Here is a 19106-nt window from a genome sequence, read left to right on the forward strand (position 1 = left end):
AATACAGGATATTATATTTTTTAAATCCTGAACACTGTTAGAGGCCTTATTAAGTGAGAAARTAAAATTTCAGACATATAAATTGAACAAAAAGAAGACAATATCTACTGTTATCAAAAAATGCAAGAGATATCATTGTGCTAGGATTGTAGAAACAGAAGTATGGAAAGTAATTGTGCATGTTCAGAAACATACTGGAAAGGAATAGTAAYAGTATTAGTATACTAAAAGCATACTAATAAAGAAGTGTTACAAAAAAATGCATGTGCCATGAGAGCCTGTCATGAGAGCCTCTCACTAATCATTTCAGAACACTTTCTCATTGCTGGGAATAAAACTGTGTATTCTATAATTAATGTCTCTCTGCAAACTTAAGTACTACTTGAGAGAAGTCGTATGTCATTTTTTCCTCAGTCTCTTTCCTTGCTGCTAGCACTTTCACTCTTCTAAAATATTGTTAAAACATCCCTTATATTATCATCTTTGTGTGTTCTTAAATATTGATCTAAATGTTTTCCTATTTTATACTGTTTTGTATCATTTAACAGGAAGRTATTCGAAGATAACACTTTGGTTGTTGCTTTTATTGTCACTGTTTTATTGTAARTTGTTGCCTGTTCACATACATGGAATTGGTAAAAATACAAATATCAGTAGAGGAAGCAATAGTTTGTTTTTTAAAAAAGAAAAAAAGAAAAAAAAAAGAAAAATTGTAAAAAAAACTTAAAGGGAAAATATTTTAATTATCTTTGTAGCTTTTAGTTTATATATGGAAAAAATATTTCTTGGCAGGGTGCTAAATATACTAACAACAATTTTTTCCCCAAATTAGATTAAACTATTAGAACAAGAAAATGAACATTTGAATCAAACAGTAGCTTCCCTAAGACAACGCTCACAAATCAGTGCTGAAGCAAGAGTGAAAGAAATTGAAAAAGAAAATAAAATTCTTCATGAATCTATTAAGGAGACGAGCAGTAAGTTAAATAAGGTTGAATTTGAAAAAAAACAAGTCAGGAAAGAACTGGAACACTATAAAGAGAAAGGGGAAAGAGCAGAAGAGCTTGAGAATGAGTTGCATCATCTGGAGAAAGAAAACGAATTATTACAGAAAAAAATCACCAACTTAAAAATTACTTGTGAGAAGATAGAGGCCTTAGAACAAGAAAACTCAAGTCTGGAAATGGAAAACAGAAAGCTGAAAAAAACTCTGGATAGTCTAAAAAATCTCACATTTCAATTAGAGTCCTTAGAAAAGGAGAATTCACAACTTGATGAAGAAAATTTAGAATTAAGAAGAACAATTGAATCTTTGAAGTGTACCAGCATTAAAGTGGCACAATTGCAACTAGAAAATAAAGAACTGGAAAGTGAAAAGGAGCAAATGAAAAAAAGCCTAGAACTCATGAAAGCCTCGTTTAAGAAAACTGAACGTTTAGAAGTCAGCTACCAAGGTCTAGACACAGAAAACCAAAGACTACAGAAAGCCCTAGAAAACAGTAACAAGAAGATTCAGCAGTTAGAAAGTGAATTACAAGATTTAGAGTCTGAAAATCAGACTCTGCAAAAGAACTTGGAAGAATTAAAAATCTCTAGTAAGCGCCTAGAGCAACTGGAAAAGGAAAACAAGTTGTTAGAGCAAGAGACTTCCCAACTGGAGAAAGATAAGAAACAGCTAGAAAAAGAAAATAAAAGACTTCGACAGCAAGCGGAGATTAAAGACAGTACTTTAGAAGAAAACAATATAAGAATTAGTAATCTGGAAAAGGAAAATAAATCTCTATTTAAAGAAATAGTTGTGTATAAGGAYTCATGTGTACGTCTGAAAGAACTAGAGAAGGAGAATAAAGAACTTGTGAAAAGAGCTACCATTGATAAGAAAACTCTTGTCACCTTACGAGAGGTAGGTAGAAATTAGTTCCCTTTTTTGGTCTTAATTTGTGACGTAGAGAAACAATGACTATGATTTGGGAAAAAGGTTGTAAATTTTATATATAATGTGTGTGTACACACACACACACACACACACACACACACACACACACACCATTAGCATCTTTAATGGATATACTTGGAAAGAGATATAGAATAATCAGAATTTCATAGTAAATCAGAATATTGTCAATAGCGTAATGGTACTGTGTTTAAGCCTGTAATATTGCTTGTAGAGTGTCATGAAGATCAGATATATCTTTATTAAAGGAACATGGCACAGACCGAAGCTTTCCCTTGACTGTAACATTATACCAAATTTGAAAGGGAAATTCTAGAGGAGAACAAGCAACTGAGCTGAAATTGTACATATAGTTAGAATGTAATATCTAATATAACTGGAAGCTGACAGGTAAAAGGGACAAATAACACTATTGGATAATTTGAGATGTAGCTAGCCATAAAGACAAGCTTTGGCACTTCTAGAACAATGACTGCATTACTTCCTTTGTATTATATTATATTACTGACTTTTTTTTCCCTATGTGCAAGGACTTGGTGAATGAAAAACTGAAGGCCCAACAAATGAACAATGATCTAGAAAAGCTTGCCCACGAACTTGAAAAAATAGGCTTAAATAAAGAGCGTCTTTTGCATGATGAACAGAGCAGTGATGACAGGTGAGAACGGACAAGGCTGGCATGGAACAGCATAGAAATGAGTCTCTTWTTCAGAAAAATAAAATTTTACAGACTTTTTTGTATATACTCTTAAGTTTACAGTGACACTGATAGATTGGAAATRGTAGTAGTTGCTCTTAATGAATAAGTTAGTATCTTACATTCAGTCTGTGGAAGTGAGTTCCTGTTTTTGTTGATAAGAAGTTTCTTGAAGTCTAACGATAGTTATTCTTTATGTTTGATTAAAATTTTTGATTTTTAGTTAGCAGCAGRAGCAATGGCAGTAAAAGATAATAGGCCCAAGTGGGTTTTCCTGTCTTTTTTAGCTACGTAGCTCATAGAAATTTAGGTTTTCTCATGCTTTTGATCTGTGAAAGAGTAGCTMAAACACTCTCACTTCCTAACAACTATTTCCTTCTAATTCTTTCTATTAAGAAACTCTGCTTACATTTCCACTTATGCTGGCTGGGAAGTAGCCAATGCTCAAGCTTCTCTGAAACTTCATACTGGCTCCATTGCCCCACTACATCTGCCAGTGTAAAGCAGCTGCTATGCTGACATCTGCTTCCTCTGCTCTGTTGTGTTGTGTCTTATCCTGAGGGGATTTAGGGAAAATGTGTGACAGGAAAAATGGACGCATATGGGCCTGTAGCCAGTCTTATTATCATGGTGCCCCTCAGTTGTACTTTCTATTTATTTATTTATCTGAAAAAATAGTTGTCATGACAATCAATCATARCAACAGATCATGAACATGTAAACTGATTTGGGGGTCTTCTCTATCAAAAAGCAACCAGATGATGTTTTATTCTTCAGTTTTCCTTTCTTAATGCCAGTGCTCTGCTACTGGCACCGGGCCAGAATCCTCTGTGCAGAATCGGTTGCCACCTCTTGTCTTCCACTTTCTTCTGCGTTTCCAGCWCACAGATGAGTTCCTTGCTCTGTCAAGAGAAGCTCTCAGAGCCTCAGAGCCTTGACTTGTGTGATTTCTTCTGAGTAAAAGGTAGCAGTGTAACAGTCAGTGCATAGTATGAGTTTGTGTTGTCCTCTGGTTAGAATATCATGTAAAGAATCAAGCCTTGAGCTGGAAGAGCTGAAGCTTGCGCTGCTTCCTAGAAGTCTTGATGGAGCAACATTGTTCTAAGTAGTGATTTCTAATATTAGGCATGAGTGTCCCTGCAAATAGAAAAATACTGTCTTGCAAATGTGCTTTTAGAAGGGGTGCTATGTGGAAAAGTTTATGAATCTACTTCTGCTTTCCAGATAATGGTACTCATCCTTCAGAAGTGACCATATCTCTCTATAGATTCAGATGTTGCAAGTTTATGTCTCTTAGGTTAGCTGGTTTGGGTTAGCTGGTAGTAATTATTTCCTTGTGTTAAATAGTACTAGTACTTCTGTTGTAATTAACAGATGTTATAGCATATATAAATTTCAGATGACAATTCAGACTTACATGTCTCCAGAATTGAGAGATTTATCCAAGTTTCATTGGATTATCTGTATATGGATTTTCAGCAAACTTCTGGGCCCTGTCATGGCCTATTTCTTTTTTTTCTTTGCTGGCTAGCAGATGATATATTTGGTGGTGTCAGATATTTGAGTATCAGGCTGGGCATGATGTGTTCCTTCAGGGTGTTCCAGGAGRAGGTGTAACTCGAAGCTTGCTGAGAACCTTGTGTGAAGCCTGTCTCGGCGCTCAGGCAGCTCACCAGATAGTTCATGTTGTGTTGGGGGGTACTTGGGCTACCCGTCATTAAAAACTATATGTTGGACTGGAGGATTATGAATGACAAATATCTGTTTTCAAAGTGAAAAGGTTGCTTTATTTGAAAAGATACACTTTTAACTGTCTTGCCTTTCTGTTACTTTTTGGATGGTTGAAGAATTTGAGAGTAGCTAGTCTATTTGCTTTATATTGGTATCTAGCTAGGCATTAGTATAGACCTCTAAAAATTAGGTAAATTATGGCCAAAAACACTTGTCAGTGTATTTTTTGTCTACATCTCATTTTTTTGGTGCAAGAAATKAGTTGCAGAGCTCCTCTCCCCCTAACTGCAGAGTGCTTGTGTTTTTGTTGAGCATTCTTGGCAGCATTTCAAAATCTTTCTGTTGCGTCCTATACTGACCACATGTGATGCAGTAGCCTCCATTTTATCTTGTACCATTAAAATGGTTGTTGAATTCTTTAAAAACAGAATTTATGGAATTGGATGCCCCAATCTGAAATACCCAAATCTGAGTTAGTAATTTGTACTAGCTTCATTATGAGGTATTTGAAAGGAAGATGGAGATTGGGTCTGTGCTCTTAGTCTTTTCTTGTGCATAACTGTATAACTTTCAGTGACGGAAACTTGCAGCTGAACGTGTGCTTCAGCTCAAGAAGATTTACTCGTGTATTGCCTATATACGTGGCTGCCTTGTGATTCTTAAGTCTCTGTTACTTCATGTCATACCGTAGGATCTCATCCCACTATGAGATCTTTTTGGACAGCTTTTTACTAATAATTCTCTACGCTTGATATTCTGCTCCAATTCCTGACGAGATCTAATGCTGTTGTCTGTTCGGGAGTCTCCTGCCATGTGATTTTTTTTACAGAGCTGACAGATTCTTCCGTGGTCAGATGAAAAAARGGATATTTAAGATTTATTCTACTTTGGCCTATTTACAGGAAAAGTGGAATATTTTCCAGGTTAGGAACACATGTGCGGTGACTAAACTGTTCAAAAATGATGAATGGTCATTGCTTTCAGTATTTCCTAAAAAGGCTAAAAATTCGTTAGACTATCCTGCACTGACACTTCCAGCAGGGTGCTGTTCTAAACTCATATACGCTCAATCTGACTGCTGTCCAAAATAAGTGTGTTTTTTGTTGTTGTTGTTGTTGTTGCTTTCTGTAGCATTGTAGATACAGTAAAATTTGGAAGCTTTATGGAGCAGGAGTGATAGCGATCTTAAAATAGCAGCAGCTGGCCTGAGTGAGCARTTCACACATTTATGCATCAAATGAGTGTGCACCTGCACAGCGCTGCCTCCTTTTTCCCTAGGGCCTCTTGGTTGAGAGCAGGCAGGAAATGGGTGTTGATGAAAATCTTGCTCTCCAACTCCTTCACATCCTAATTTAGCTCAGGTCGCTGCACCAGTGACTGGAGTGGATCCAGGCGGGCGAGCGCTGTGCAAGCGCTCGYGCCCGGCACCCTCTCTGCCCCCTGCTTGCTGTGAGAGTCCTGATGAGGCAGCTAGGGTGGTGTTTTGGCACCTCCAACGTGTTTCATTTGTTTGGATTGGACTGCTAAGTTAATAGGGTAACAGATGAAAATTAACATTTCTAATCAAATGTGAACTAAAGTCTTTACATGCTTTTTCATTTGAGCTTCCTAAAGTTTTGTAGATGTTAATACTGAAGTGTCTTCATGCTTTTGAATAATAGTAAGTGTTCAGGCATTATTGGAATAGCAAGGGAGAGCTACATGGCTACATTTTTCTTGTAGCAGAAGGCTCACAGCCTAAAGTTAAATCAGTTTTCAAGTAAYGTATCCATACATATGAGAATCTAAATACCTAAAATAATTTTAGAAATATGAATGTTTATTTCTCTGTGTCATTTCATTGATCAGTAGGTACAAGCTTTTGGAATCAAAGTTGGAATCTACACTGAAGAAGTCTCTTGAAATAAAAGAAGAAAAAATTGCAGCTTTGGAGGCTCGTTTAGAAGAATCAACAAATTTAAACCAGCAACTCCGTCAAGAACTTAAAACAGTAGGGAAAAAGACTTTTTTTTTTCATAAAATTAAATACTTGACTGTAACAATACCAGTTATTGTTACTTCTGTGCTTTGCTTGATACTTGGTGCAAGTAAGAGGGGAAAACGGGCATTTTGGGGGGCAAAAAATGACTGAAATGTTCCAAGAACACTGTCTGCAGAGGGGAGGTGGGAGGGGAGACCCATGGGCACTCAGCAGAGAGGTGTATAAGAGTCGGGGAGGGTYGGCGCATCCGTGCACCCAACGTGCTTGGCACACAGTGTTGGACAGAGTCTGAAAAGAAGGAGATGGGGGGACCCCTTCGCTTTCTGAAATGTGAAGTGTGGCAAAGATGCGAGTGACTTTTAAAGACAGTAATAATAATACAGGGCAGGTTTTGTGATCACATAAGACACTGATGAATCATTGGTCATGGGGGTTGGACTAGATGATCTCTAAAGGTCCCTTCCAACCTTAATTGTATGATTCTGTGATAGAGTGTTCCAAGTGGATAAATAACTTATTTGAAGTCGATTTGAAATGCCCAAAACACTCATTTCTCTGTAAATTCTGTTTGCTAATCTGACTTGAACAGCTCTCAGGATTAAATATTCTTGTTTGTTCTACTTTATTATAAAGTTGGGAGATAAATGTGAAAGTACTGAAGTAAGTTGCAAAATGCTAGTCTCCTGTTATGTTTGTCATTCAGGTTTTAAATCATATTTGTCAAATGTTTATTATGGTTAAGCTGTCAGTAACTATACAGTTTGCATATCATCTTTCCAAATATATTATAAAAACACATGTATAAGTAAAATAACTCTTATGACTTCCCGTTCTTTGAAAAATAATATTGTGATGTAATAAAATGAGATGTAAAAAAAAATGAAACATCTAAACCTAATGTAAGTTGTCCTGAATAATTTCAGGTGAAAAAGAACTATGAAGCCCTCAAACAAAGACAGGAAGAGGAAAGAATGGTTCAGAGTTCTCCTCCAAGAAGTGGAGAAGAAAATCAGTCTGTGAATAAATGGGAGAAAGAAAATCAGGAAACTACTAGAGAATTATTGAAAGTTAAAGATAGATTAATTGAAGTAGAAAGAAATGTAAGATGTGTTTTTAATATTGTTCTGTTTTTAATTATTTGCTGTGATTTGTTCTAGAACGACTTATGAGAGTATGTTATTAAAAGTATGCAATTTAACACCTCATTTGTGAACTGAGCAGAACCTGAATTAAATGTAGTCTATGAAAGAGCTAGATTTTTCATGACATGCCATAGAATTTTTGACYAGCATTAAAGAAAACCTAAACTTTCCCTTCTGTATCCGAAGATATTTTTACAAATCCTTCTCACATAAGCCTTATTTATGCGAGTTGTGCARATTTCTCTACTGTTTCTCCCTATGCACCATATTAGGTAACCTTTTTTAAAAAATCTTGACCTGTACTAATATCACTGTGTTGTTACTTCAAGRTGATTTACAGATTTGCACTGCCATGTATATTTCTGTGAATCCTGTCTTTAAATCCTCTTCTGTATCCTGACACCCAAGTACAACAGATTAGTTTGTCATGCTGCTTCATTTGTTTTGGAGAATTCCTGTTTTCTTAAAGTTTGTTAAATGACTGGAAACTCAAATTTTCTCTCTCTTTTTTTTTTTCCTTCTCCCCTCTTCATGCCTAAAGAATGCCACACTGCAAGCAGAGAAACAAGCACTGAAAACACAACTAAAGCAGCTGGAGACACAGAAYAATAATCTGCAGGCTCAGATTCTTGCACTTCAAAGACAGACTGTTTCTTTACAGGAACAAAATACTACGCTGCAGACTCAAAACGCYAAGCTTCAGGTAATGTTTTCTTTTACTGTTAAAAGTAATGTGATTTCAKTTTTTTTCCAAATGAACAGTTTAAAGCTAATGGTGATAATCAGTCATGGTACAGACATGGAAATCAAAGCAATTTGTGATGATCTGTACTAAGAGCAGCCAAATAATGGTTGATGATTACTGACATGACAGTAATCAATAACAGCATTTCTTAGAAGTTGACTTTAACCCTTTTATTTGTGTTATTTGGATACTTGAATTTATACTGAGGAGCAGAGCAGATTTTCTCATCCAGTCTCCTATCCAGACCTCCTTGAATTAGGTCAGAGTAGCAGTGAATGTGTCCAGAGACTGTAATTTTTTTTTCTATTTTCATGGTTGGAATCAAAAACAAGTAAAAGACATATCTAAGATGAAAACGAAGATGATATTTAAGTACAGAATTTTTTTGAAAACTGAAACCTTTGGAAACTACATAAAAATGCTTATAGTTATCATAAAAATGATTTATTTCAGATAGTTTGCAGGCAAAAAAAGGTGATGTGTAAGCAWGGAAATTATAAACGTAATAGCTGTGAGACCATTGGAGCAACTGTGTTCAAAATGCAGGTTCCATCCTTCCTTTAACCGTGTTAGCAGGAACATGAGTTTTTCTCTGATAAATGCCATATTGTTATTACTGGATCTAATGCTTTTTGGAGTTTTGAAACTCATAACTGCTGAAGGAATGAACACAAAGTCCACAGTTCTCCAGAAACAGTAAACAACGTTAGCAGTGATGGAAAGTGGGTAGAACTCAGTGAGATGGAGTCTTTGAATGTGTGAACAAGTAAGGAATTCCCTGGATGCCTGAAGCTACCATCCTGTCTCTTGCTGGGAAGCAGAACTGAGTTATACCATGAATGCACTATAGATCTTTAACACTGAAATCTAATTAGTCCGCAGAAGTCCCCTTTGTGGCTGGCACGTCTGTGAACAAAACGGAGTATTTGTGCACATACCCTATCTCGTCTTGCCTCGTAGTTAAACATGATTGAGCATAGGCATGGTAATAGGCTCACTGGTTTTAAACAGATGGGGATGTGTTCCTGGGATTTGGAAACACGGGAATTTTGTAATTTCAGTTGCCAAAAAAAGCAGAAATATCTACACACTTCCGCATGCCTTATGAACTGCCCAACAGCACAGGGCCTCTTCTGTCACATAGGCCTAGAGGAATAAATGGGCTGTAGAGATTTCAAATTGAGGCAGTGGRAGGTGAGAGAGCCTTCCCTGTTTGTTTATTTGTAGACTTGTGCTGAAGGGTGTCGAGCAGAATGGTTTTAGCTACTGGGGGTGACAGGATAGAGACCTGGCAACCTTAGCAAGGATGCTTCTCCCTCTCTAGGAATATAGCTGTTTTGCTGTAAATTCAGGAAAGTTGCAAGACATCTCCATAGGTGTATAAACATGAACAAATTACTTATTTACTTTATTGGGCTTTTAATTGTTACTCTTTTATACAGCATTATCCTGTAGTACCAAAATTATTCTTTCAGCTTTGTGATGATGATTGTTGCTAAATAACTGCAAAGGTTGAAGGCAAAACGAGATAAAATTAAGAAATTTTGTCTCATTTTTGTCAGAGGAGTCTCTTTAAAGAAGCCAGAAAATGCAAGAGTACTTTTGACCTTCAGTCAGAGGAGTAAATCAAATGTTAGCTGGTGTTAAAATGGAAGTTTCAAGTTAATGCTTCTATCTAGCAACTCTGTCTTTGAAAGGAAACATTTTGAAATAAGAAATGTAGGCAAACTACTAAAATCTGCATTAAATTCCTGCTAACTGCAGAGCTTTTCCTCGGTTTGTATGTTTCTGGTTTTCCTCTCAGGAAGAGCTCAGTACTGTGCTGTTGGATTCCTGTGCTCTTACTGCTCACTGTCACGGTGGAATTAGGCTGTTCTGTGTATCAGGTTTTCTCAAATTGGTTACACTGCTAAGCAGGATCCCATTCTTGATTGCCATGCATAGCTAGAGACTTGTGCTCAGAAAGGCATGTGGCCCATGCCAGGCTCAAAGGGACCGGGAGCATTAGAGCGCTGTTGTTCCTGTAACTGTTGCAGCTCATTGGGAAACCTGCTTGGTGAGGGCTGTATCACTAACAGGCGTAGAAGTGATACCCTGAATGGGAATTTAGAGGYAGGACGTGATAATGCTCAATTTCTGTAGCAGGGATCACTTCAGCCGTTTCCTCTTCTGTGGTAGTTGCCCATGGTTCTTGTGAATTCGGCAAATGAAAGAAATGAAAATTGAAGGTGAAATGTGTTCTTGAAAATGATTGAATATAACTGAATCCAAAACATAAACTAAACTAGTCTGTGTAGAATATGCTAGACTATTTTTAGGCAACTGTGATTTTAGTATTCTTGATACCCACCATGAATGCACAAAGAAAGGATGTCTTAAGTSGTAGCTGCTAATTCTGCACAAAATTAAACTGGAAATTCAGTCTGAGAAGTTCCACGGCACATAATAGRCATCAGACATTACTTCATTGCTAGTGAAAGGTTTGGCTTTATCATCCATGACAAAGACACTGCAATTCCAACAGAAGAGAATTCGTTCCTTAGTAACAGCAGACACTGGAGCACTGGGGTTTGTTTTAACCTTAACGGATACCCAGAGGCTATTAGAAGCCTCAGTATTTTGTGTTCTTCATTTTTTTTGAATAGGAAAGAGGAGGAGACTAGCCTAATGCAGGTCATATAAAAGGACCTTATCCTAAATTGTTTAGGAAAGGCAAGGATTGGATTAGCTTATTCTTTTCAGAGAAACACAAAGTAAAGCTTACAATGTATCTGTCGATATCCAGTTTTGATGTATTCATGGACATTAGAGCTGTACTAACATAAATTTGGGGGGAAATGTACACTGCTGCGAGAACACTTCCAGAGCACTTGCACAAAGCCATCAGGCAACATTATTGTTGGCAGAAGAGAGCTGTGAATGGCAGTTCCTCAGGGAAGAGACAGCACAGTTCCTTTCAGGCGCTATTACTCTTATTTCCTTCTCTCTGTCAATGCAGGCTGCTGTTTCAAGTCTCATTGTAGTGGACCTTTGAGTACCACAAGGATTTTGTGATGACAGTGTAGATTCTACCCAATAAAGACATTCAGAAAGAATCTCTGCCGACATGGAAGTTCCTTTTATTTTAGTCATTTCATATATTTAGTTCATGTGATTAGAGAATCACTGGTGATCCAGGTCTCCAAGGTATTGCGGTCATAGGAATAAAGAGAAAATGCACCTCTTGTCTGGATAGCACTTAACCAGATATCAAATGATTCTTTACTTTCATATATTTCCTTCTTTTCTTGATATAAGAATATATATATGTAGTTGATATAAGCATATGCTTAAGTGCTTTCTTGAAATAGTGCCATAAAAATATTAAAGATGTATGAATTGAAATAAAAATGTTTATTTAAGTATAAGAGAAAAGTTTTGGTATTGCCCRTCATTCAATGAGATAATTAGATGCTGAGATGCTAAGAGTTAAACAGTTATGGAAACTTCCAGTAGAAAGAAATTCACTTGATGAACCTGTCTATGAAATTAATTTGCAACTCTTGCCAACTGTTTATGGCTACAGGTTGAAAATTCCACCCTAAATTCTCAGAGTACATCTCTTATGAATCAGAACGCACAACTGTTGATCCAGCAGTCGGCCTTAGAAAATGAAAACGAATCTGTACTCAAGGAGCGTGAGGATCTGAAATCATTGTATGATTCACTTCTCAAAGATCATGAAAAACTGGAGCACCTGCATGAACGTCAGGCTTCTGAATATGAATCCCTGATTGCAAAACATGGAAATCTTAAATCTGCCCACAAAAATCTGGAGGTGGAACATAAGGACTTAGAAGATAGGTAACTATTAATGTCTATAAAAATTAAAAATATGTAATATCTCAGGGGAAAAAAAAGCAACTTTATAAATAGCATGAATAAATTAATGTTAAATCTAACACTAAAATCTTAAAATTTTGAAAAATCATCTGTTCTAAAACTCTATATTCTCTTATAGTTTCCTCCCCTCTTTCTCCCTCTCCTCCCTCAAAAAAAACGCCAAAATTAAATGAGATATTTGTTGACAGGTACAATCAGCTACTAAAACAGAAAGTTCAAGTAGAAGAATTGGAGAAAGTACTCAAGGCAGAACAGCAGAAGATGCTGCAGCAAAATGAAAAACATGAAACTGTAGCAACAGAGTATAAGAGGCTTCGTGATGAAAATGACCGGTAAGGCAGAAGTCCAATACATGTGCTGGTAGAGTCTTCCACTTTCCTCTGAGTGCCTTCTGGGTGCCTCTAGTTCTGGAAATAGATCGTTCCTAGGTCATTCTGTAAAGACTATGGATGAAAATAAACATGAGAACACAATACCCAAGTGCCTGGTGAAGCACCTGAGGACCTGCAAGATGTATGCCTTATAGGAACTCCGCTCTGGCTATGAAACAAGAAAAAAGAATAGAAAGAAAAAGATAATTATTGTATTCTAAACTAGATCCTGAATTCCATGGGGCATCCAGAGGAATGCCAAGCTCTGTGCGGAGTGGATATGGACTCTAGAGGGAGCAAACTACTCTGTGACATTTCAAAGAGACAGGACTAATGTCTGAGGTTAATGCCAGTAGGAATATAAATGCAATGCTAGGGGTGAAGACCTATTTGATCCTGCACTTGAGATATAGCTTGCTTTTGGAGTTCTGCAGCTGAAATTGGTGGGAATAATTACACAGCATRGTACTTTCAGTTTATCTCTCTCCCTCCTGCCAGAAAAAGCATAAGAATTGCTTTTAGGCCAAGAGGTTCAGAATTACATCTCTTAGCTGTGCTACTCTGTAAGAAGTGTTAGTTGGAACTGGGGATTGTCACTAGAGAAGAAGGTGGTTGGTCCATGAAGAGCCAGGAGAGCACGAGAGTCTGTATCCAGCCTCCATCTTTGGCAAAGATTGAATTATTCCCATTTACTTCTTAGTCTGTATTGGCAAGATATCTTAGCTGTTTAATTTTTTTTTTTTTTTTTGAAAAACAACATTTAAAATTAGTTGCTTTGTCCATCTGATGAATTTTTTAAATGCTGAGAACACAAAATGTCTGATACTAACAGGCTTAAAAAGCAAAATGTGTGCACAGGAAAATTAGATTTAAGAGATGATTACCTATAGCATGTGATACTAAGAAATATTTTTATGTGCTCTATGGGGAATATAGTCCAGCACTGTAGTAGTCTAAAGCTATGCAGTTCTCATCTTTCAGTGGAAATGTGGGTCATGAATACATTTTCTTTTATCTGCATGTATTCTTTTATGGCATCTTTTCATTCCAGACTTTCTCATACATATACTCAGCTATTGAGAGAGAATGAAGTTCTACAAACTGATCATAAAAATTTGAAAACATTGTTGAACAATTCCAAGCTAGAACAAACACGGTTAGAAGCTGAATTTTCTAAACTCAAAGAGCAGTATCAACAACTTGATATTACATTTACCAAACTGAATAATCAGTGCGAGGTATGTAAGAATTATGCTATTTTTGACTGGTGTTACTGAAGAATTTCATACAATCATGTAGTGTCTGAAAGTTGCTCTGTTGCTTTAGATTTAATGAAGCAGATTTGARGACAAATGGATTTGATTGATGTGCTTTGTTTTACATGTTTAGAGTTGCTGTCAACAGGAGTTAAGAATGTCATCTCTTTTGAATATAAGATTTTTTTCAATTGTAAATTTTATCTAATAGTTTTGTGATAGGAGCTTTAGAAAAGTCATAATTATGAATGAGTATAGTCTAATTCAGTTAAGTAGTGTTACCAATACAACAACTTAAAGCTCATCTGAAAAATAAAATGAAACTGCTCCCCCTTCCCCATTGCCATTACTATGCGATGCATTATACAAGAAGCTTGAAATCAAGTAAATTTTATAACTTCATCTTTTAAAATTGGAACCAATGTGTTAGGCAGACTGTATTAAGCTAGTTGAAGTATSAAAGAGGCTTTTATCAATTGAGTCATAATTTAGTTAAGTTTTTCATCTGAGCCAACTGTCCCCATCCTTTACAGGCCTGCTTAAATTCTCTTAATCTCATTCATTGYCTGTGTGTCAGATGTGCTCACATACATATGCATGCAATGTTTCATATGTTTTAACAGTTGCTAAGCCAGCTTAAGGGAAATCTAGAGGAGGAAAACAGACATTTACTAGACCAAATTCAGACATTAATGCTTCAGAATAGAACGTTACTTGAGCAAAATATGGAAAGCAAGGATCTCTTCCATGTAGAACAAAGACAGTACATGTGAGTATTAAAAATGAAATTGTGATTAGAGCTGTTAAGCTGATTTACCTATATGTAAAAAYAACTTCTGTATATATAGGAATGATGAATGTGCTCCTTATATTTTTTTTTAATTAAATTGTGTGTGGAAAAGCAAGTAGTTAAAACTAGTAACATTGTATTTTTAGTTATAAAGAATTGGTACAACTGATTTCATTGTTGATAGTWTAAATGTCTAATTAAAAATTGCTTATCCTCATTCTATTGCAAAAAAACCTCTAATTTTTTTTGAGAACTGTAAACTTCATCTGAGAGAGAAAAAAAATAAGTGTTCATTTAAACAATTCTATTACTGCAGTTTTATTAAGGCATATATATATATATATAGGCTGTCTATAATAAGCATTGAAAATTTTTACCATTATATATCACTGTTAATTGTAAGACTGTTTGCCATCTCTCTTGATTTACAGTAAGGAAGAAAAGTATYATATAAAAATTCCCTCCTGAAAACAACTTACAGATATGCAGACAAACATGCTTCTTGCACTTTATGTGTAAATTTTGAACTGTACATGATCATTAATTTCTGTTTACAGTGACAAGCTAAATGAATTGAGGCGGCAGAAGGAGAAATTGGAGGAGAAGATAATGGATCAGTATAAATTTTATGAGCCATCCCCCCCAAGAAGGTACTATTGAATATGTTCTAAACATAAACTGAAAACACGAACTACCTATTCTGTTCCAACTGAAAGTAAAGATTCTCTTTAACTTTAGGGGAACAGAATCATGTGTTTATTCTTGCATGCAAATTAAAGAAAAATGAAAACAAAAGTAGTGTATTATAAATGCAGTAAATATATTGCACTGTATTATTGCTAACAGAAGAGGCAACTGGATTACTCTGAAAATGAGGAAGTTGATAAAATCCAAGAAAGATGTTAACCGCGAGCGTTTGAAGTCTCTGACCCTCACGCCTACGCGATCAGAATCCAGTGAAGGGTTTCTCCAGCTGCCCCACCAGGACAGTCAGGACAGCTCCTCAGTGGGCTCAAACTCTCTTGAGGATGGCCAGACGCTGGGGACCAAAAAGAGTAGTAGTGAGTACCACAAAACATTCCTTTTTTTTTTTTTCTTCTAGTACTCTTATGAAATGTCTTTCTGATTGTGGTTAGAAAGCAAAAGGTGYTTTAAAAAGCCTAAATGGTTTGGCATGTTTTTAAAGTCTTTAGAAATGACCTGGAATTCATGCATTCCTTAGCAAAATTTGTACTGATTTCATGCAGACCTTGTAAGTGTTTAGGTGAATACTAGTTTTTAGCATTTCTGTAGCTGTAAATAAAAATGTTAAGATATATTTGCAGAATTTAGAGGAGATGAATTTGCCAGTGTTACTGGGACAGAAAAATAGAATTTTGGATAGAATGTCAGATACCAGCACTTGTCCTGTATGCTGTCTTATTCTTGTCCCAGTATTGAATCCCTTGAGCTTGAAACTTGCTGTCCAAAATGTGGTTGCACTAACATCCTTGTAGGTGTTAAAAAGATCTGTTTTCTGAAGATTTTGTCCAATGTGTCTCAAATCGGCAGTGAAGATTTTTGGCAACATTTTAAAATGCAAAAAGAAAGCTTACATAGAGACATAAGCTGTTAAAAAGATGTAAATTGTTACYGATCCTCAGGAGAAAATGTGAGACTATCAGAGGAGGGGAGACTGAGGAGTGTTCCCAAGCTGAGGTTTGGATGTTCCAAACACACTCACTGAAATGGAACGAGTCTGAGGCCCCGTCCTCTTAGGATGCCCACAGTTGGACATTAAAAAACCCTATCTTGCCAGAAGAGAAGAAGAAACTGAGAGCTGAATGCGCTTGTCTTGACTGAAGTTATTAATCCATCTATGGACAATCACATTTTTGCACATATAATTTAACATCAATTAAATATAATCTTGTGAGACCATTCAGCAAACTCGGGAGCTCTGCTCCAGAGCTGTCCAGCAGCACCCGGAGGTATTCCCCATATTCCCCACCATATATTTCATATAAAGATACGAACTAGATCTGAGATTCTTCTGAAGAAACCATGTTGCAGTGGCKGATGCAGTACTACTCTTCCTTTCTGCCCTTAGTGGCTGATCCTCAGAAGAGGAAGTTACTCGGACTTTGTTATTTTTTTACCCCAAGGGCCTTGTTCCCACCCCCTTTAATCCCCATGTGTTCATCCACAAGCCAAAAGAGCTGATCTGAGTCTGGATGCTGACCTTCCCGTACATGTCACCATGGAAACCACAGTTTTTGATAGGATTTGGATAGATTAGGTACAAATTCACTGCTGACAGCCTTGCTGAAACAGTTTGCCTCTAACATTAACAGGAGACTATTTCTGTGCAAGAAGAACCAGTAATGATGTTTGCATTTGCATTTGCAGTTGTTGTCTACCTTTAGGATGACTAAATGCTAAATGTTGAGATATGACTCCTTTCTTTTCTCCAGAAAGTGACTTGGTGATAGTGCCTTTCACTGAAAGCAGTTACAAGATGTGCAAGTTACCTCCTAGCTTTGCAAATGTTGGAGTATTGTGGCTTTTTATATTGGCCGAAGGGAATTTTACATAAGGAAAGAGAACTCTGCCACACTAAGCTGTTTATTTTATGTGTCTGGTTGCAGAGGGATTGTTCAGGTGAGGGATTGTTCAGGTGAGGGATTGTTCAGGTGAGGGATTGTTCAGGTGAACGTTGTCCTAGGTGCCTTTCAGAAGGCAAGAGAAGGCCCAGCTTCCTTCCTTAATTTGCAGTCGCTCTTGCCTCTTAAAGCAGATCCTTTCGCATGGAAAAGTTGAGAGACCTTTTCTCCTAGCAGCACAGGGGAGCTTGTGACCTGATTTTTGTGCCACCTTCCTGGGAATAAGCGGCATCTCGGGTCATTTGACAGAACAGGTTTCTCAGGGCCCAACTAGATAGGGGGTAGGGATACCCTTGTCATGCCCCCCTCGCTGTGTTCGTGGAGGGCTTGGAGCCCTTGTTTGCTCCCGAATCCTGCAGGCAGTGTGGAGAGTGCGTGCACCTCTGACTGACTGCAGAGTCTCACGCTTGCTTTTCACATCTGTATTCAGGGCATGGATCAGGTGAGTACTGTGGATCTGATACCTGGTGTGTGTAGAGGTGGTTTGTTTTGTTTTGTTTTTCYGTTGAGGAGGAGGCCCTGTTTTGAGATTTGCATAGAAAACACAGGGTGGACAAATAGTTCCCTTTCCCTTTCCCGTTCCCTTTCCCTTTCATTTTCGGCGAAAAAACAACTTCCTTCATAGTGGAAGTAACAGAGGTACATTAGGAGTTCATCTTTACTACCAATGCATTTTGAAGATGTCTTGATATTTTTGTGTGTGTGTGTGTGTGTGTGTGTTTTGTTAACGGAAAGATTTGGGGATTTTAATAGAGCCAAACATAATTGCCCAGATTTGTTTCTGGCAAGTGGTTAGTAGATTTACAGAATGGGATTTCCTGATCAGTGGAAGAAATGCAATACCTGTGATCTATTCTGAGCCGAGAAAGGAAGAACATATTCTCAGAATGCTAAGAAATTACTGATTCTAAGTTGAGTAAGTCCTTCTGAGTAGTGATTGCTTGAGGTCAGAATGGGCCTCCTGCCATTTCTGTTTTTAAAGTCTATTGGCTTTAACATGTAAAGAGCTGTGACTGACTAGGCTGAAATTTGTGTTGCTGTTTTTTTCGCTTCCTGTTTATTCTGTAGCTCGACCATTACAGTGGTTTTGTTTGTTTGGGGTTTTTGGTAGGATGTTTCTTCCAGTACAAAAATAACTATGTAGCCTTTCAAGTGGGATACCTTCTACTGAAGGACAGACAGATTTTGATGCCACCTTGTACAGATGTAGAAGTGTTAGATACAGCAAACTGCATTAGATGCAGGGCTGAGGATCATAAATGAGTCCTTTTGGTGGTGACCTTTGTTAATGGACAAGAATTGGAGATGACCCAAATGATCCTTGACCCATTTTCTGGTTATTTGTTTAACAAAATTAACATGGACATTTTATTTAAGAGACATTATCTTGCCGATAGAAAGAACCAYGGAACCATGTTTCATGTCAGATAGCAGTAGAAATAGAACATAATTTCTTCCTTGCTTTGTTGTAACTACTTAGAAAACAAGTCTAATACAGTTTCTTGTGTTTGTCTGGAAGCTATCCAAAGCTGTTTGCTTTTTATATATAGCTAGATAGACAAAATGCGTATTTTCCTTTATTTGTAGTAGGGCTCAGTGTGTATTAGGGCTCTAGTTTATGACATCACCTACTGGATTCCAGTGAACTACTTAATGCACAACCACGGAATACTGGGGTGGAGCGCAGTATTAATTTGTATCAGGGTAGCTGAGGTACACTTGTAACAGTGTATGTATGTGTATGTATACACACATACACATATATGCACTGCTGTAGAGTATATAAACTGCTATATAATAAGCCATTGATTGAACAGAAAACCAAGGCAAATGACAAAGCAGCTGTCACAGGAATCACTCTGAAGAGCTAGATTTTGCATGCCTTTGGCTGGAAGACTGGATTACATGGCCTTCA

General features: G+C 37.0%; 1 protein-coding gene across 1 annotated transcript in view; it reads left to right on the forward strand.

Moving 5' to 3' along the window:
- Nucleotides 1-19106, forward strand: part of CCDC88A (coiled-coil domain containing 88A) — a 77144-nt gene that overhangs the window by 43921 nt on the left and 14117 nt on the right. Inside the window, exons 15-25 of the mRNA XM_026033777.1 lie at nt 833-1903; nt 2485-2612; nt 6231-6372; nt 7287-7463; nt 8047-8208; nt 11816-12093; nt 12321-12464; nt 13555-13741; nt 14383-14528; nt 15107-15199; nt 15396-15610. Coding sequence (XP_025889562.1) covers nt 833-1903; nt 2485-2612; nt 6231-6372; nt 7287-7463; nt 8047-8208; nt 11816-12093; nt 12321-12464; nt 13555-13741; nt 14383-14528; nt 15107-15199; nt 15396-15610 — 2743 coding nt within the window. The remainder of the gene's footprint in view (nt 1-832; nt 1904-2484; nt 2613-6230; nt 6373-7286; nt 7464-8046; nt 8209-11815; nt 12094-12320; nt 12465-13554; nt 13742-14382; nt 14529-15106; nt 15200-15395; nt 15611-19106) is intronic.

This window comes from Nothoprocta perdicaria, unplaced genomic scaffold, assembly GCF_003342845.1.
Source record: "Nothoprocta perdicaria isolate Ctin4 unplaced genomic scaffold, notPer1 scaffold_133, whole genome shotgun sequence".
NCBI classification, from domain to species: domain Eukaryota; kingdom Metazoa; phylum Chordata; class Aves; order Tinamiformes; family Tinamidae; genus Nothoprocta; species Nothoprocta perdicaria.